Source organism: Buteo buteo, chromosome 9 (genome assembly GCF_964188355.1).
Source record: "Buteo buteo chromosome 9, bButBut1.hap1.1, whole genome shotgun sequence".
NCBI lineage: Eukaryota > Metazoa > Chordata > Aves > Accipitriformes > Accipitridae > Buteo > Buteo buteo.
Window position 1 is genome coordinate 4,091,038 of NC_134179.1, and position 18,769 is coordinate 4,109,806.

An 18,769-nucleotide genomic window follows, 5' to 3' on the forward strand; every position below is an offset into this window, starting at 1 on the left:
TCCAATGCCTGTCTGTGGTTTGGTTTTTTTTTTTTTGGCAAGATCATGTGGAATTCTCTGGCTGTGTCGGTTATCTGACCAGCAGAGCTCTCATCAGTGCGAACAGGAGTTGATTTGTTATTGTTAGTGGTGAAGAAAACACTCTTGTTTTTACATGACCTTTTATTTGGTTTTCTTTCAAATAAAACAAATGCTGTGTGAAAGTTACTACTTTTACAACAGGAAATACAGGAAAAATACTTTTTCCTGAATGTGAGGTGTAGTTAAGCTGTGGAACTTGCTGCCACGAGACCTTAGCAAAGCATTTCAGATGATTTGAGCAGCGTAAATGCGTACCTGTGCATACGAAGTTATGAAAGCTGTTTATGGAAGAATGTTCAAGTACTGAAGGCCACACTACCCTGGGGTAAATTGTTTTTCCTACAGCAGCTACTTCAGGCTTCTTTACTTCAGGGGAAATAAAAAAATAATCCTAAGAATGACTGGATTTAGGTTTGTGAGGATTCTTCTTCGCTTGCTGGATGCTCCCCAAATAGGACATGTTTGTAAGAGGTTCAGAAAAAGTGCGCCAGTGGTGGAGAGCTGGGGAGGAGAGTGGGGAATACAGGCGGATTCAGTGTACTGAACTTTAGGGACCAAAGGCTCTGTGTTGCCACTAGAGGAAAAAAGCTCTTCAAAACACTTCAGTGCCGAGTTACAACTTGGAGGTGCCTCTTTTCCCTTCGTTAGCCAGGGAACACAGGGAAATAATTCTCTTTGCTCAGCAGCATGAATCCCTCTTCTTTCTTTCCCTTTCTGCCAGTTGTGTTTCCTGCTAAGAAGCAACTTTTAATTGTCTGATACCAGGGCAGAGTTCGTTCTGGGGGAGAGCTGCTTACCGTGTGGTTTCTTTAGTCTTCCCCTTGAAGCTTTTGGTGCTGATGTCTTTTAAGGCATCTTGAAGAGCTGGATGCCAGTGTACTATGGTATTTTGAGGCATGTGCCTGTCCAAAGCTGTTTTTCCTGGAGAATGTCCTCCTGGGTTATGGGTGGTTCTGTGTTTTCACTGGGTTGAAACAGGGTCAGTGAAAATAAGCACATCTGAATTTTCGTGTCACTTTCCATTATGGTTTTTAACCTAAAAGAATGTTTGGTCAGAGTTTTAAGGACCCTTCAGACCTTCACCCTTCAGCACCAGAAATTCCCCTTAGAGAAAACAGCACTGGGGCTGGCTTGTTTTGGTGATGCTGTCGTTTCCGAGCTGCAGATACATGCCTCTACAGCACTGTTTAAGGCAAATTTAGGTCTTAATAGAGGTACTTCACGGGGTTTCAATTTTGGGGAATTTTCCTTTGCCATGCGAAGTTGAGCCGTCCTCCCCAAGGTGGTCTTCATCCCCTGTGCAGTGGCAAGAGAGAGGACTTTGCCACTCCAAAGTCTTCAACCAGAACTGGCTCCTGGGCAGGGGCCTGATTTCTGCAAGCTCTGTTGTATGTGCCTTCTCTCTTTAATAAGAACAGGACTTCCAGATCTGTGGACTGTCAGAGAATAGCCCTTCTGCACAGTTGTGTTTTACATCTCGGAGCAATGAGCTGGCAAACACCTCTGCTCCATCTGTTTTTCTTCACTGATGGATTCTTTAAAGTCAGATTGTGGTCCCACAGGGACACACTCAACTAATCCTCTGCTTTTAAGTTTTTATTTGTGCAATAAATGGATGACAAGGTGGTTTGCAAGTACATAACACAATAAATGGGTTTATAAATGCAACTTTTCTGCAGAGCACTATAGAATAAAATACAATATCACTACAGCATTTAACACTGATCTCTGGTTCATTCATATTTCAAACAGTAATGTGCCCATTTTCTCAACCGGGAAGCCTCTTAGGTTTTTAATACATTTTTATAAATTAACCAGGCACAGATTTAATAATAACTTGCATTTATATAGCTTTTTTCATCTCCAAGGATCTTGGATTGCTCTGCAGACTTAACGGTGTAATACAGAAATTACGTGCCGAAGGATCCATTTGCTCTCTGCCGAAATGCGGCAGTAGTTTGGATTGCTCGGCAACGCTCCTGGATGCAAATGACATCAAGGGAGGAAGCTTGAATCCAGCGCTCACGGCAGAAGGAGAGCTTGGAGGGGAGGAATGCTGCTTGCTCTATGGGTGCCCAGAGCAAAGTCCTCTGAAGAAGAGGTCACAGGGGTGTTTAGGAAATCTGTGTGAGAAGCAAGATGGTTACTAAGCCTGGAAACTGGGATGCTGAAAAACAAAGAAGGAAATGCTCCTTCCCACATTTCTTCTAACTTTTGGGATGCATTGTCGCTAGACACGGTGAAGCCAAGGATGTGGAAAGACTTGAGAGATTCGACTTTTCTGTCCATACTGTTCTTCTTTAGCAATATATCCAACAGCAGACAACTTTATCCGTCAGGACAGGAAATTTCTAAGCAGGAGCATAAGGTTTCTCAAAGTATTCAAGTGATCAAAACCTCTTGGATTTGGTGATGTAGGATCTTCTCATACCGCTCTTGCTGGTCAACTTAGAAACAAAGCGGCAGGTGTTGAGCTTCTTTCCTTGGAGACTTTCATACTCTTTAAAGAGCTCCCACCCCAGTTCTTTGCTTCCAAGATCCCCAGGTGAGATGGGACTTTTCCAGCCCTCTGTCTTTCCCAGTCACCGTGGTTTGGTGTTGCTGATGCTAGGATATCTGGCATGGAGGTTGCCCATTCCCCATCCTGGAAAGAAAAAGTTTAGAATGAAGCTCATGCGTATAACATGCAATTGGAAAAAATATTTACAGATAACAAATTGCCATCTCTGTAGAAGGAAAACATGAGAAAATGGGAGCGTGATATTTATGTTAATACAAAGTTTTTAAAATTTAATTTAAGAGACCAGCTGTTTCTGCTTCTCTTACAAGAGTTTAATTGGTATATAATAGCATAGTTGATTAAATACAAATCAATAGTTTAAAACAGCTAATTGATATTTAATATGTATGGGAAAATATAACTTAGTTGTAATATAATTAACTCAATATTAAATAAGCAATGGAGTTGCAATTATGCCTTTACAATGATTATAAAGTTTATCGTTCTTTAATAAACTTGCAATTAGACAGGATGAGCTGAAAAATTATTAAACAGGTATTATTGGGCTATTAAACATTTATTTTCATTCCTGGTGGAATACAGCTACACAATAGCACACATTATGATTGTGTTAATAAACCTTTATTACTGCTTTGCCGCTTTAGCCTTTACTGCACTGGTTGATCAGCAACTTGGTTCCCTCCCTGAGCTGTGAGTGGAGGAATTGCCTTGAAATGGAGTAAGGAAAAGCCAAGTGATGGCAGAAATGAGGAGAAAGCAGGAGGATTCCATAGTTTGGGCCAGCAAAGAGAAATCTTTCTTTCAAAGCAGACTTGCCCAGACTGTGCATAAAGATCCCTTTCTAGAAGACTCTGAAATCTTGTTTCTTTTAATTGGCTTTTGCTTTGTTGCCACTGGCTGCCATTAATGCTGGCATTAATGTGTGGTTTGAACTTGGTTATGCTTTGTCTGATGAGCAGTTCTTCTGCAAGTTTTGAGGTGAATTAATGCAGATACTTTTAAGTGAGTCAAAACATGCTTCTGCCATGTATTTTCCAAACAAGACACTTAAGTTCACGCTTCTCCAAAGCACCTGGGATGACAAACTTCAACTGTAGCTAGTTTTGCTCTGCTGGGAAAAATCAATTGCCATTGCAAGGAAATGGATGGGATTTGTTTTGGGGGTAGGGGATACCCATGGGTTAAAAAGTTCTGGCTTTGGTGGTGTCTCAGCAGCCCTCCCTAAAGCCAAAACATTTAAAATGCTGGGTGTCTGCTTAACTATTTTAGCTTTAGGTAGCCACTAAAAGCCATGAAGTGGTGAGACATCCTTAGGCATCAGAGTCATCTTGAAGATTTTACCTTTTAAAGGCACTCTCAAGTATTTAAAGGTGCCTTTAGCTATAAAGATTTTTGCATGTTCTCACAAATTTATGGTATGAATTACTATAATGCAGTGCTCTTGTATAGCTCTTTTCATCATGGGATATCAAAGTGTTTTATAAGCATTAATTATAGCACCCCTCAGGGAGGCAAATGGAAGATAGACACCCTTACTGGCGTGTGCCGATCCAGGCTCCAGACAGGTAGTAACCCAGATTTCATCTGGATCCAGCCTATGTGGCTCAGCACGAGCCCTGACAATCCCTCCCTCCTCTAGGCTAAGTTGTGACTGGGACCTCTTGGGTAGCACAGCCATTGCCTTGGATTGTAGCCCCTTGCCACAGTCTCTAAAGCGCGACCTCCTCCTTGGGAGCGTTTTGCTCCCTGCAACTGGAAGATGAGAGCTGGATGTCTCGGTTGTGGGATGTGCATCCCCCAAGTAGGCTGCAGCTATTTCTGCCTCCATCGCTGCTTTGATCCAGGATGCTTTTGATGATGTTCGTGGTTGTGGTCTGTGGAGAGCACAGCAGCCCCTGTCACGCAGGGTCTGTGTGTTCGGGGGAGAAAACCCAGCCAGCATCCACAAACAGGCCCATGTGTGCGTGCCGGGATGTACAATGCGTGTCTGAATCGGTAAGATAGGAACGCTGGCTCGCTCAACCCCGCTGTGGGCTGCGCTGCCTTGTGTGATGCTAATCTAATTGTGTTGTTTTAATTACGCTTTGATACCTTGGTGCTCGTTGAAGGCTCAATAGGAATCGATGCAGTTTTCCTTTCCTATCAATAAAGACATAAATGCCTCTTGCTTGCTTTGCAGGCTCTGTTGTAAATGGCCCCAGAGGCTTGGGAGGCTATCGGCAGGCTCGCAGCCATCCAGCCACATGCCATGTGTCTGTTTTCACAGGCGTCATGGAAACCCCACTCAAAAAGTTCAGCAAGGTCTTATTGATTCTAGTTATCAGACAGTTATCTAAGGGAGGCAAGCTGTGCGGAATGTCCTTCAGCTAAAATGAGCAGACCCTAACAGCAGTCCCAAGTGTTAGAGGCATCTAATGCTCTGCAAGTTGACACCTTTCTTAGTGTATTTGCAGTTGTCATATAGGCTGTGCAGAGATGGTAGATCACGTCGCTTCTGTGCTGCAAAGCAAGAGGGCTGGATTCCACCTTTGCATCTGAGATGGGAGTTGGTTGCTCTTTACCTCTTCCTGTTAATTAGGACTCTGATTCAAGAAACAGCCAAGGATGTGGGTAGTTGATTCATCTGCCCTGATTTGTCTAATCTTCAGACAACTACATCTGAGTTAGTCACCACCTTTCATGGCCAATGAGAGAGTTAGAAGGACCCCCAAAGTCATCCCGGGTAGGTGAAGTGAATCACTTTCTGGAGATGCCTCTTTCTCTCCAGGGCAATACCTTAGGTGGCACTGTGGATTTAGGGGGGGGCAATTAAATTTCAGCTTACTCTAGGCCTCGCAAGGGACTTACTTGTGTAATCCCACTGAAGTCAATGTTCTGACAAATGTGATTTATTTTGATTAGATTCTTATGTCCTCCCTGATGGGAGCCTTAGGATCAGGAGCTGTTGGTCCTCAGCCTCTCGCAAGGTGGAACCGTGTTTAATGTTACAGAAAGTGCTTTAACTAGTCTTGCTTGTACTCTGAGTGTCCCAGGGTCAAAAGAAGTCTCTTTTTTTCTGGGTTTAGGCTCTGTTTCTACCTCCTACTGTGCCCAAGAGGGGGATGCTAGCCACTCTGCTGGGATGCAATGGCAGCTAGCAGTATTAGGGAGGGATACCGTATATTTGGGTATACACCCGTATAAATCTGGGTGTCTTCCCTCAACATCACACTGCAGTGAGCAACTTTCTTCTTCCTCTGGACACAGTCCAGATCCGCACCTCAAACCCAAGTTTGCATCATGGTGTTAAAAGCCAAGGCTGCCAGGCAGCTCTCGCTCTGCTCTAAAGCTGTCGCTGTGCTCTCAACCCTCCCGTTTCGCTGCCTTCTCCTCCTGCATGCGCCACAACTTCACGACAATCCCGAGCGCCCCTTCCTCAGCAGAGGGGGGGGTCTAAAGAGTCCATAGCCACATTAAGTAAACATCAAAGGGGCTTTGATCAGCAGGGCTCTGCAGAGCACAGAAGCCCCCGAGGAGCTCTGCAGGTCCGCAGGCAGCACCGGGGATGTGGTACCTTAATTTTCTCCACTGTGACACAGGAGAATTTGTTTGAAGAACTAGAGCTTTTTGCTGTTCTGAGATGCGCACGGGGAGAGCAGGCATGCACGCAGCCTACTTCTGGAAAAACCCGTGCTCAGATCTCTCTCTGTTTGTTACCAGTAGCCAGAAAGCCCCATTAAGAAATCAAGGCATCAAAGGCATGCGCCTCCTCAGACTCTGGCACTTTGCTGCTTGTAGGGTCACTTGCTTGCTTCTAAAGAGCAAGGTGCCTCAAGCCAGGCTTATCTTCCCTTCTGAGGGCCGTTTCCCATTTTACTTTGCTGCCCGCTAAGGGAGAAAGGGATTAAAGAGTCCACATTGCTGCAGTGCGCTGATGTGGAGGAAGATGCAGCTTGTTCCCTCTGCTTGGTATAGAGGAACGCTTAAGAAATGGGCAAGGGAGGGGATGGTGACCCTCCTGTCTCTAGATATATGTGGCTGAGTGGAGCGGCGAAGCAGCAGCCGGAAGCAGTTGGTTTGGGACCCCCAGCAAAGTTCAGCTCTGAGGCTGACCAAAGACTTCAGTTATGTGCCTGCCTCACTGGTGCTTTACCTGAACAGTGTAACCGGCAGGATTTGCTCCCTGCAGCATCCCTGTGTGCTTGCTCTTGTCCCCAGCCTAGTCTTCTAATGTCGCTCTCTCTTCTCTTGCAGAACTGGGGCTCCCAGGAAGAGGATGCTGCCTAGTACTGGGGTTCATGTACAAGGAGAAGTACCGCAGGATGACTGAAGGTGAGCAGTTCCCTCACCTTCTATTCTTCCTTCCTCTTTAGCAATCTCATTGCAAGGGATGTGGATGCGCTGGTGCTAGGAATGTGCTAGGTTCTTGTTCGCACCAAGGAGAAAATCCTGCTTCCCCTTTGATCTCTGAAACGTCTTAGTGGGCATGGATGTGGGAAGCCCCCTGCATGAAGCTGCAAGAGAAGAGCAGGAGCTTTTTAGTTCCATACATCCAAAATCCACTGTCTTTTCCTATGGAAAGGATTTGTCACATGGGAAGCTCTTCCAGTAATTGCTGCATCTAGTCTTTTTATTCCAGTTGGGTGGTAGTGCCTCATCGTGACGCCTTCAGAGTACCAGTTTTCAGTGCCTTTGCACCTCTCAGAGGCACCGTTCCGTTGCTTGTCAAACCCCTGCTCTCTGACAGAGATCTCGCTGAAATTTCCCTATTTTATATTCTAGTCATCCCCCGAGTACTTTATGAGCATTGATTAATCCATAGAAATATCATAAATAATTATGAAGCATAATAACTAAAAAAAAAACCCCTATTTACGCTCGGAAGAATTGGCATCCTTGCTTCTAGTAGCTTCGTTGCTTGGCATCTTTTTCTGGAGCAAGCCCTGGTGCCGCACCATCTCTGATTAATGCTGGATCAGAGAAGGATTAAAGGTCCCAGAGCCCTGTGAGATGGGAGGGTCTTGAGGGTGTGTCAAGGAGAGTTTGGCTGCTGTGAGGTTACCCTGGGGACTGCAAGCTTGATCCAAACATGGATTTAATCCTTTCTTGGGGCTTTGATTGGAAATGATTTAGACAAAGGGTGTGATCGCTTGCCCCGCTGTGCTTCCTTTTGTTTGCGTGGGATGGTGTATTGCCAGCAGTTAGTTACGGGGGGTGTCTACTCTTGCAGGAAGCCTTGTCTTCACAAGAGTAAAAGGTGCATTAGCTTTCATGGGGTAAAACTCTTGTGGAGGCAAGTTTATGGCTCAAAAAAATAGAAGATCAAAGGTTCCTTCAGTTTCCCAAGAGCCCTGATACTGAGCTGATAACATGGGGAAAATACTTCACAAGACTTCACCTTGTGCTTGTTAATTGCCACATACTTTTTAAACACTGATTAGAGTATGTTTTTAATGGGAAAGGGGCTGCCCCTTGGGAGAACGGATGGCAGAGTCTCATCCGAGTGCTGTGAGAAGGTGCAATCTCTCTCTCAATACCTTCCTGTCCCTCAAGCCTTTTGGAGAGGCTGCCTGTGGCTGTGCTCAGATGGGCAGGAGCACCCTTGGGATGCTCACAGGGTGTCTGAGAGCTGCCAGGACCGTGGGCGCACCTGGGCATCCCGCCGATCCTTTGGGATGGTTCGCAGAAGCTCTGGTCCCCCGGTGGATTCAAAGCCTGCATCCGCCTACGAAGTGAGCCCCCTTTTCAGGCTGAACATGGCTTTGTGTGGCGAGAACAAAGAAACATGAAAGGCCAAAAGTAAAGCCTTTGTGTGGGAAAGGGAACAAAGTGTGCCTGCCTGATGCTGTGCAGCGAGTTTCTGGCCCCCGCAGGCTGCAGGACCATTATGTTTAAAGGTACGATCTGCCAAAAACAAAGTCAGGGGATTTCCATGGCTACAAAGACCGCCTAGGACTTGTGTTTTCACTAGAGGCAGTTCTAGATGACAATTGCAGGCCTCCAACCTCCCGGGTTTTTGGTGGATTTCAGTGCAGATCCACGCTGTATGGTGTGTGAGCCAAGGGGGGGTTCAGATGTCTGGTCATCTACAGGGGTACAGCAAAGGTATTTCCTGCCCAGAGTACCTGAGCCAGACTCTTTGGGCCAGTCACCTTGCAGGGATAAGGAGAGAGACAGCTTCCCTTTTATATTTTTGCCAGGTGAAAGCTTTTCCTCTTTTTATTGCATGATGGTGCTAATGAATAGCCCTATTAATAATTACAGGGTAGCTGAAGGAACTGAAAACAGAGGTAGGCAGTGGGGCAATGGGATAATTATGAGGTGTGGGGTCTCCATCGTAGTGGAAATGGGTAATTACAGGGATCATTAGAACCTCGCTGTCACTTAACGGAGACATCTACAAAATGCGCTCACAGGTAGAGAAGCACAAGACTTAGATGGAGGCCTTTGCAGAAATCCCATGCCCAGGTTGCAGACTGATGCAAAGCCTCAGAGGGCAAACTGTAAGACGACGCTGGGATGCTCAAGAAGATGCTCAAGTTGCTTATGGGCTGTTGAGATCCACTGCTCACTGGGGCTGGGGAGTGAGAAGGCACTGCTCCAGTATAGCTGCTATATGCTTATCCCTTTGCTGTGATTGACGATTGCCTTGTCTGCGTGCTGGGTTTGCTGTTTGGTGTGTGGCTGTGAGTTGTAGGGTGAAATTAAGCTGGTGACAGTTGTAGACAGAGGGAGAGAGAGGTAGAGCTGTCTGTAATGACGGCCTTGCAATAAAGATGCTTTAGAGTTAATCCCCCACCATCTGTCTTCGTTCTGCTAATAACCCACTCAATCAGATGCTGCCGACTGTTTGTTAACATTCAGAAACAGATACATAATCAGGAGGAGCATGCTGTTTGCTCACGAGGGGCTGGATTCCTCTTCAGGAACAACTCTCCCCTGGCCACAGCGGTCGTTCAGCGGGAGCCGCGGCTCGTGGACTGAACGTCCCAAGGCACGTGCCGTGCAACAGAGGTGATGCTTAGGCTGGCGGTGAGCTGAGTTACCCTGCTTTCCCCAGGGCTTGTGCTGCCCTGATTTGAGGTGATTTTTGGAGTAGGAAGATGGTATCTATGAGGTGGTCACCTTAGTCCCCCAAGAACAAGGATCTTGAACTAACCTGAAAACTGGGGCTTGTTTTTCTATTCACTCTTCCCGTTCACGTTCAGTTCTCTTCCCTTCCCAGGGGAAGGCAAGAGGTGTGCTGTAAAATCTCACCCTGCTCACCTATCGTGCTTGGTCCCTGCCTCTCCATAGCTGCAGGTCCCCAGCTGGACTTCCTCTGCTCTCCTCTGCAGTGGTCAAAGGCAGGTATACAGATGTCAATCCTGCTATTTTTCTTCTCTCCTGCCTTTGACTTCTTGCCAGATCTAACTCGAGTCATTAGCAAGCGTCACTGCAGCAATTATGGCACTTTTTGGCTGCCATTCATAAAGCTACTAACGGGAACAATTAAGCGCTGAGAGGTGTCAGCCTTCTCCTTCACCACCTGTTCCCACCAGCCGTCGGCTGCTGGAAGGTGCCTACAACCATCTCCTCGCATCTCCAGGGTAGCGGGGCAGGGCAGCTCCCTTCCTTCCTCTCGCCTCCCTTTCCACGCACCTCGCTGGCTCTCGCGTCCTCACACCCAGTGGGCAGGTGGCATCTCTGCAGGGTGGACCCAGCGCTTGGCTTTGTCACTGTGTGGAGAGGAAGGGTGGGCTTCATCCTCGTGTCCAAGGTGGTGAAAGCAGGCATGGATGGGAAAAGGGACAGAAGAAGGACTCGTTGCATCCTCCTCCTCCTGGACCAGCTAAGGGTTATAAGCTTGGCTTATAGCCCTGCTTTCTGCTTTGCTCGCATCCACATCACCAGTTAGGAACAGGCACGAGGCTAAAATCTGTACCTTAATCTGCAGGCAGTCTCCTTGGTATCGGCCGCTCTAGATGCAAACACTGACTGGCGTGCCAGGAGAGGGGCTTGTGCCAGAGTTATCTCTGGCAGCAGCCGCCCTCCGTTTGGGCTGGAAGCAGAACCAGTCTCTGTAGTTTTCTGCATTCAAGGTGTCTCCGTTCACTATACAAAGCACAGCAATACCAGCAGCCATTACCACAGAGCTGCAGCTCCACGTAGCAACGAGTGCTGCTCTGTGTTTAATTGGAAGAGGGTGGTGCTTGGCAAATCATATTTGCTGGGTAATGACTGTAGAAATCTGTTCAGGTTTCTGTCTGAATCCAAGGTGGAAGATTTTTCTCTAAAGGCTATGTGGGGCTGTTGGTCAGCATAAGACAACCCTTGAGTTTTGGGAGTGTAGATGATGAGAACGTGAAAGTTTTGCAGTCTGAGCTGCAAATCTCACCTTGACTCTTTTGTTCAAAAGGTTTGGGATCTTATTTAAAGGCACTGGGGCTAATGCAAAGCTCTGATGTCTCTTGTTGGAGGAAGATGAAGATCCCAAAAGGGTGAGATTCATCCACATACCTCCAACGTGGGACACAGGTCAGGGTTGGTCCAGAGAGGCAGTGACGATGGTGGCCTGAACTGAAGGAGAGCCACCAGCCTGCTCTCCTTGTGGTGGCTCGTGCATCCATGCAGCCCTCACAGGCTGCAACTAGTAGGGATGATTTGGATGGGTCCCTGCCTGCCTGGCAGAACTGGGCAGCTGCCTGTTTCTGGCTTGTGTTACCAGCTGTGGCTTTGTGCTCGTGAACTGTGAGCAGTGTAGCTCCGGATGGGTTTTTTTTGTCTTTAACTTGAGCGTATCTCTAGTCTGCAGATAGGTTTTTGGTTCTGCTAGATGTGGGGAAGAGAATTGTGTATGCATATGAAAGCTGGTTTTATGGCTTATAATTATCTCGTACCCATCCTTAGAATAATTATAGCTCTTCCATTATTAATAATTGGAATTCCAGTCCTTGTCATAGATCACAAAATGGAGAGGAAGCTCAACCCAGGGTTTGCATAATGTACCTTGGTCTAAATTGAATAATTGGTAAAATGGTGAAAATCGTTAGTTTTTCCCCCATTCCTTGGTGCTGGAATTAGTGAGATATTAGTGCAATTAGCTAGTGCTTCCATTTGAGGCTGCAGTCATTTGGTTTGTAATTTAGAATAAATGTAAAAGCCCACTTGTGCTTCTGAACGGATTATTTGTCCTGTTTAAAAGTATCTAATGGGGTGGCTGTCATCTAAGCAAGATACATTTGACCCATTTCAATTTGTTTCCCTTTTAATCTGCTATCTGTTTTCCTGGATCTTTTTTTAATAAAAACATAAAGAAGAATTGGGTGAGGGAGACCAAAGAGGGAGAGAATAGAAGCGTTATAGATCTGGAGTTTATCATAAGCCAAAGTAACTTGAAATCAAGGCTGTTAAACTGCAGAAAGCAATAAAAAGAAACCACTATTTGGAGATCATTTAAAGGGCCGAGTGACTTGTCGATGAAAGGTTGCTCTATTCGACTGCTTCTTAATAGCTTCTCAAAGGGAATCTGCAGCTCTTGCAAGAACGAAGGCTGCGGGTGCTTTTGCAGCTGCTTTCTGCTGCAGGAGGAGCATTTAGGTTAGCGTGGTGCTGGGGTGCTGTGGCAGCAATGCCAAGATGGGTAAAATCCAATACCGAGAAGGACAGAGAGCAGAGGAGGAAAGGAAATGGATTTAAACCCAGAACTGAGTTTAAGCTTTAAAACATGTCCTGAATATCGAAGCCCTGGATATTCTGGTAGGCACGGAAGCTGGATGCATTGCTCTTCTTTGGGCTCTAGACAGATGTGTGCCCAGTTCAGTCCCACCTTGCTTCAGCCATCCCACCATGCCCTCACGCTCCTTCAGTGGAGAACAGAGGGACTCTGTGCCTTTCCTTCTGAAGGCTGAGCATCCTTTCTACAACACCCTGATGCAAGGCTCCTCTCTCTGTCAGGCCCTGTCTTACCGCCTGGAGAGAAACCAGCTGGGACTCTGGGATGGTGTCCCTGCTGTTTTGGGAAAAATGGCTTGTTCAGAGAAGCTGGCTGTGTCTCTTCTCCAAATGTCTCTCTGCTTGAACGCCCCTTCTGCTGCCTGCTGTAGTTCAAAGCGGGTTCAGTGAATGCTTCCTGCCAGGAAAACGTCCTATTAGAGTGTGGCACTGAGACGCAGTGACGTATTCATGCCACCCGTTAGCAGCCCAGCAAGGCAGTTGCTGCTTCAGAATTGCTTGGATTTATGGGGACGCTTAATGTGGATCTTGCAAGTGACTTTTACATCTGCAGCAGCACAGGCAGAGCGTGAATCTTCCTCAGTCTCAAGGATAAATCGGAGCCAGCCCCTCTTTTCCCTGTAAAAAGTGACCTTTTTCCTATACCAGATGCCCACAGCCTCTGTGCTGCTTGGATGGAGCCTGTGCTGCTGGAGAAGCTCAAACTCCACTCAGTTCTGTGGCCCAATAGTGGAAAGTGTCTGTTCTTTGGGACCAGACCTGTAACATGTTACTTGCTTTAGCTCAAGCAGCATTGGCTCTGCTCAGCTTGCTTTAGCAGTGGATCTCAACAGCCCATAAGCAACTTGAGCATCTTCTTGAGCATCCCAGCGTCTTCTTACAGTTTGCCCTCTGAGGCTTTGCATCAGTCTGCAACCTGGGCATGGGATTTCTGCAAAGCTTTACTCAAAGCTACAGGATCCCTGGCACAAAATCAACTGGGATCCAGTGTAGCGGTGGGTCTGTTATTAGCCGATCACCAAAGCTCCCCACGGGATGCTGTGCGAACTTCGCATTGCTAACTCTGCTGTCATTGCCAATAAAGGTGCTGTCTCCTCCAGGGCTTGGCAGCTCTGTGATAGGGAAGCTTGCCTTACCCCAAGCGTTGTCATTCGTGTCTCCCCGTGAAGACACAATCACAATTGATTAGGGAAGGCATCTCCTGTATAAGCTGCATTGAGCCTTTTTGTTCTTTATCTGACAAAGGCATTTGAGAAGGAAGACGCGAGTGGATGGAGCAAGCTCTGGAGAAGTTGTTAAAGATGCATTATCAGCAGTGCCCTCATTGATATTTCTGTGATGCTTTGTGCATGTCTGTTAGCTAAACAAGGCAGGGATGTAAGTGAAACCTGAGGAAAAAACAGCATACAAGCTGTCTTTTTGTCTAGTGTCAAGAAGAGACTTTGCCAGCATTGGGTCAGCTAGAAAACTGTGTAAAATGCAGAACCTCACTGGAGAGGCGTATGCTGCTGTGAGCCAGGTCCTCACTGGTGAGTCACGCACACTTACAAGGATGCTGCTGAGGGAAGGATCCTTTGTGCTCTGCCATTCAGGCAGGATAGGAAACTCCTCCCCAGCTTACTGCTGCTCTCTGCTCCTTTGGAGATGCGGAGCAGGGTTTCATCCTCAATGCTCCAGTTGTCTACAGCAGTGGCAGTGTGGCTGAGCAACTCTGCCTGTCATAAATCTGATACAAAGCTTGCAAGTTTTATGGTAACGGTAGTGTTGTAGCAGTTAATGGTCTAAGGGTGTAATTTTATGTATTGATCTGAGTAGCAGTCCCCTGTGGAAAGCTATTCTTGCGTGGTCTTAAATGAATGCAATACTTTCTTGCTCCCCAAGTACTGGCATGAGATAATTCAGGAGCTGCTTCTCTTGCTGTTCAGCCTGCAGGTGTGTATGGCAGAACCTGGGATCACATGGAATCTGTGTACCATCCTTTTGCAGGGACCGGAGGGCCTGCTAAAGACACTTCAAGAATCTTAGGCATTAATAAACATGGATCAGTATTGAGGGTGGGATTTAGAATATCCTGGCTACTTGAATTCTGTTGCCCTTGCATGGCCCTTGAAGTCCATAATGGCATTTGAAATGGGATGCGCACCTCAGGAACAGAGCAAGCTCTTGGGGAAAACTTGTCCTGTAAAATGCACCTGAAAAAGGGCAGAGATAAGGTTACGTAGTTCACCTTATGCTGGCTGGCCATCTTTTTGTGTTGCTGTCTCTGCTGGGTTTGGCCTGGTTTATTTTTCAAGTGTATCAGGAGGCAGGGGGAGCATGGTGACTCTGGCTTTCTCATCTCTGCGCTGCCTCCAGGTTACCCTCAGAGTTTACCTTCGAGCTTGTGTATCTGTTGATAATTTTCCCCTCTCTGCAGAGCTGTTGCTGCAGCCCGGGGGTCTGTTATTTAGCTTTCCTCCCTCTGTGTCCATGGGGACCCTGCCAGAGAGGTTGCTGGCAGGCAGTATTTCATTAGCAATACAGGTCACGCTGTTGACACAGTGTCCACCAGACCCGAACCTGGACATGCAGGTCTGGCTCTGCCATTAAGTCAGGTTCTGATGATGCCATAAATCCTCCTGGCATGGACAGGATGGCATGATTGTGTGGAAGCTTCTAGCTTCTCAAAGTATCTGGAGTCATTGCTTCCAAGAAAATGATCCGGACCTTGATTCAGGAAGGGGGCAGGAGGGTGATGGTATATCCCTACCCAAGGCTGGAGAAAGGAGAAGCATATTTTCTGCCTTTCTTGGGGGGATTCGTGGGACGCAGACATTGCAATGCAGTGCTGTTTTCTACAAAGTACTGCAGGCTTACCCAGTGCTGCAAGGAAACATGGGGTCCATTTATGCCTGGTCTGGATCTCTAACCTCCCTCTCCTGGAGGCAGACACACATGCGTGCTTTCTGCAGGCACGGCCAGGGTTGAAGCTTCACAGACTGGACCAGTGAAGCAGTAGTACCAAGTTACTGTCGCTTAGAAGATCAATTAAAGCTGCTGCAGCCTTTTAAGTCCCACCCTGAGACACACATTCTATATTGATAAACAGCCAGGCTTGCCATTAAAATGGCTCTCAAGCCAGCAGAAGTAAATCTACTGTGCAGTTGTGAGCAGAAACTTGCTGTGGCCATGGCTAGAGTACTTCCATCTAAAGCCAAGCTGTGGGGTGGGAGCTGAGTAAGGTGGTTGTGAAGAAACCCTTCTGGTGTTACATGCACAAGAAAGCCCGTGGCTTTAGTATGCCATGAAAAGGCTTAAATAAATAGTTTTGTAGCTCTGCTCCCCACTGGTTTCCCTGTGTGTCATTAGACCCCATAATGTCATCTCTGCTCTGCGGTCCCAGCCTGTAAGGTGAAGCTCCTTTCTTACAGGAGCAGTGCAAGACAGCTGGATTTCACAGCTATAATGACAAATCAAAAGAAATTGTGTGTTCCAGGCCAACAAAATGGAACATATTCCTATTTCTCAGTGAAGTGGGACTTTGTTGGATTTGACTGAAAGATGCTGCAAAACACCCAGCAAAGTATTTTGCTTTGTTTGGGCTGGCTTTTTTTTAACCCTTCTAAAAAATCCATTCTTTTCCTAAGGAAATAGTGAAATATTGTTTTAAAGTATCAAGCTGAATGCTGCAAGTCCCGTTCTTTTTCTTCCCGAGCTATTTCGTGTATCTTGCCAAACCCGAGCATCTGTATTCATTAAATAAAACTGAAGTCCATTAGCAGCCTTCAGGTTGAGGTTGATGAAGACAGAAGGAACAGGTGTGGTCAAAAACCTGAAAGATAGGTAGGAATCGTGTCTGAGGGGGAGTGTGAGTGAAAATCCCCTTGGCCGGGCCACCAATGCAATGGTTATTTAGTACTCCAGGGCTGCTACTGTGATCCTTCCCAAAGCAATGAACTTAAACCACAAACCTTAACAGCTATCTCCAGTGCAGCAGCAATCTTGGGGCCTGTATATACATATCCTTTTATGCCCAGTATTTGCTCCCATAGGCATTTACTTAATCTATAATTGTATTAATGGGTCTAATCTTAAAACACATCCAGAGATATAACTTCAGATGGATTTTCTTTTTTTCCCTTTAACAAAGATGAAGGTTTTATATAGACGGGGGAAAGAGAAGGGAAGTGAAATGTTCAGTGACTAATGATCCTCATCAATATTCATGAGAAACGGTATGCATTTTGAGATTTAAAATAAAGGAAGGGAGAGAGAGAGAGAGAAAGGAATTGACTTCTTTAGAAGCTAAATGAAATATTTAGGTTGACCTGGAGATAAGTATGCCAGGTCTTTGTTGCCATCAGCTTAGACCAGCATTCAATCGAGGAGCTTTCAAAGAGAAGCAGGGGGAGCGGAGTTGCTGGAGGAGGTTTCTGGAGGTGACGTGGCAGGGAAGTGTGGGGGTGTTGACTCGTGTGGCAGCAGAAGCCTTCCGCTGAGGGCGAAGTCCATGTTGTGCTAGGTGCTGTGCAAATGGGGAGGGAAGCGATCCCCACCCCGGGAACCTGCACCCTAAACCAGCCGAAGTGGGGGTATGGAATAGCAGCAAGGGGGTTGTCCGCAGCCAGCTAGCCAGCGGTGAGGCTGGGATCAGATTTGGGCTGCCCCAGGTGAGTCCTAGTTTGCACAGTCCTCAGAAGAGCTCCTGTCTTCGCCATTCCCTGCTGCAAGGTTGCTCTGTTTGGGAAGGGACAGTCCTAGAGCGGTGGCTCGGAGGACGCAGTGGACGTTGATGGAAGCAAGGATGCTGTAGAACCGGCCTGTGCACAAACGGCTCTATCTACAAATGTCTGTTGATAGTGGGGAAGCTGATTTATTTTTGTGGAAGGTATCTCTTTATCTGTTGTACTCTTCCTACCTGAGTGTTTTAGAAATCTCTTTATCCATTGTACTGTTCCTGCGTGAGTGTTTTACTTCTTTCCTTCCCTTCCTGCCTCTATTTCCCTCCCTGCCCCTGTCTGCTACAGTAGAAAATCTCCCCAAGCGTACCTAACTTGAAAGTGAAATTTTAACCCCCACCAAATACTTTAAAATAGATGGGGGAACCTTGATCCTTCCCCATTTCAGTCTTTTGTTAGTTCGGGTGGAGAGGAGAAGGAAAGCCTCTGCAGAGGAAACACCTGAAATATGTTTTGTCAGAATGATGTTGCTCTAGAAGTGCTGCAGTGATAGTGGAGGACGGAAAGAATACCAGGATCTTAATAACTAGACTTAGTTGCTGAAAGAGTATATCAGGCCTGGAAGAAAGGCTTCTCCCCAGTCTTCTGCTTTACTCCTCTTCTAAATCTTTTTCCTTTCTTCTTCTGCAAGTTGCCCTTGTCTCCCCCTGTTTCCAAGGCTGCTCCTCTTCATTTCCGTGCCATCCCTTCCCTCCTCCGAGTGACAGCCGTCCCACCCCCACCAAGGTCGTTTGCCCTTGAGACCATCTTTGATCTGTGCCCTGATAGAAGGGCTGAGTATCGACTTTGGCTTCGGCTTCATTAAGAGGCAGCCTCATTTGTCAACTTGTTTGTTTCGATAGCTTCTTGGGAGACGGCGGGGCCCGCAACCCCTCCTCGCCGAGCCGAGGCATTATTCCAGAATTAACTCCCTTTTCAAGGGTTTGCAGGCAAGGTCGTTGCAGGTGGCCCTGCACAGTCCTCTCCTTCTCATTAATCGACGTCACGGAGGTTTTAAGCAAGGTTAGATCCAGTCGGTTCGTGGTTGGGAGGCTCCTGCCGAGGCTCTGGGTGCTGCGAGAAGCTGTGTGCGGGTGCATTAATCCGCAGTGCTTCCAGCTGGAAATGCAGGCTGTCTCACAGAGGTCCTGTCCACGCTAAGGAGCTCGGAGATGGGGTCTCGGATGAGCTCTCCTGGTGAGGTCCTTGCAGGAGGTTCTCTGGGGCTGGTTGCATAAGGATTGCAAGTAATGAAGATTAATTTCTCTTGTCAGTTGTCATCAGGTAACATGTCTGCCAATAATAGCTTCTGGTTTTAATCCAGATGGTCAGATGAGGTTAATCAAATAAGTTACCCAGGCTTTTTATCCCTTCCTGTTGGTGGGTGAATAATGCATGGAGAGGCGTTTGCTTGTAGTGTTTGACCTCTGCAGGAATCGCCTCCTTGTGCTGCACGTCCCCAGGGCGACTGTCTGGGAGAGCCTCTTGTGGCAGGGCCTGGGACCTTAGCTGGTGGTAGGATACAGAGATGGCCAAGTGACAGATGCACTCCATCTGCTGCTCCTCGGAGCGTTTTGGTAGAAGCAATCTTTTCCTAAAATCATGTGAAACGGCTAGACGTTGGCGTTCCCAGGGTTGTTTAGGGATTTGGGATTGGTTGGTACAACAGCCTTGGGAGGCAGACAGGTTCATGGCAGCGCGGGAGGGCTGTCTCTCCCTTTGCTTCGATTCGGACCAAAAGGAAGAAGCTGTGCTGCTGAGGACAGATGGCTGCAGC

At 47.1% G+C, this 18,769-nt stretch overlaps 1 protein-coding gene across 1 annotated transcript in view; it reads left to right on the top strand.

Moving 5' to 3' along the window:
- The window catches only part of KIRREL3 (kirre like nephrin family adhesion molecule 3), a 141,220-nt gene that overhangs the window by 11,631 nt on the left and 110,820 nt on the right, over nucleotides 1-18,769 (top strand). The window contains 1 exon segment of the mRNA XM_075034913.1: nucleotides 6,836-6,913. Within this exon segment, the coding sequence (XP_074891014.1) occupies nucleotides 6,836-6,913 (78 nt within the window).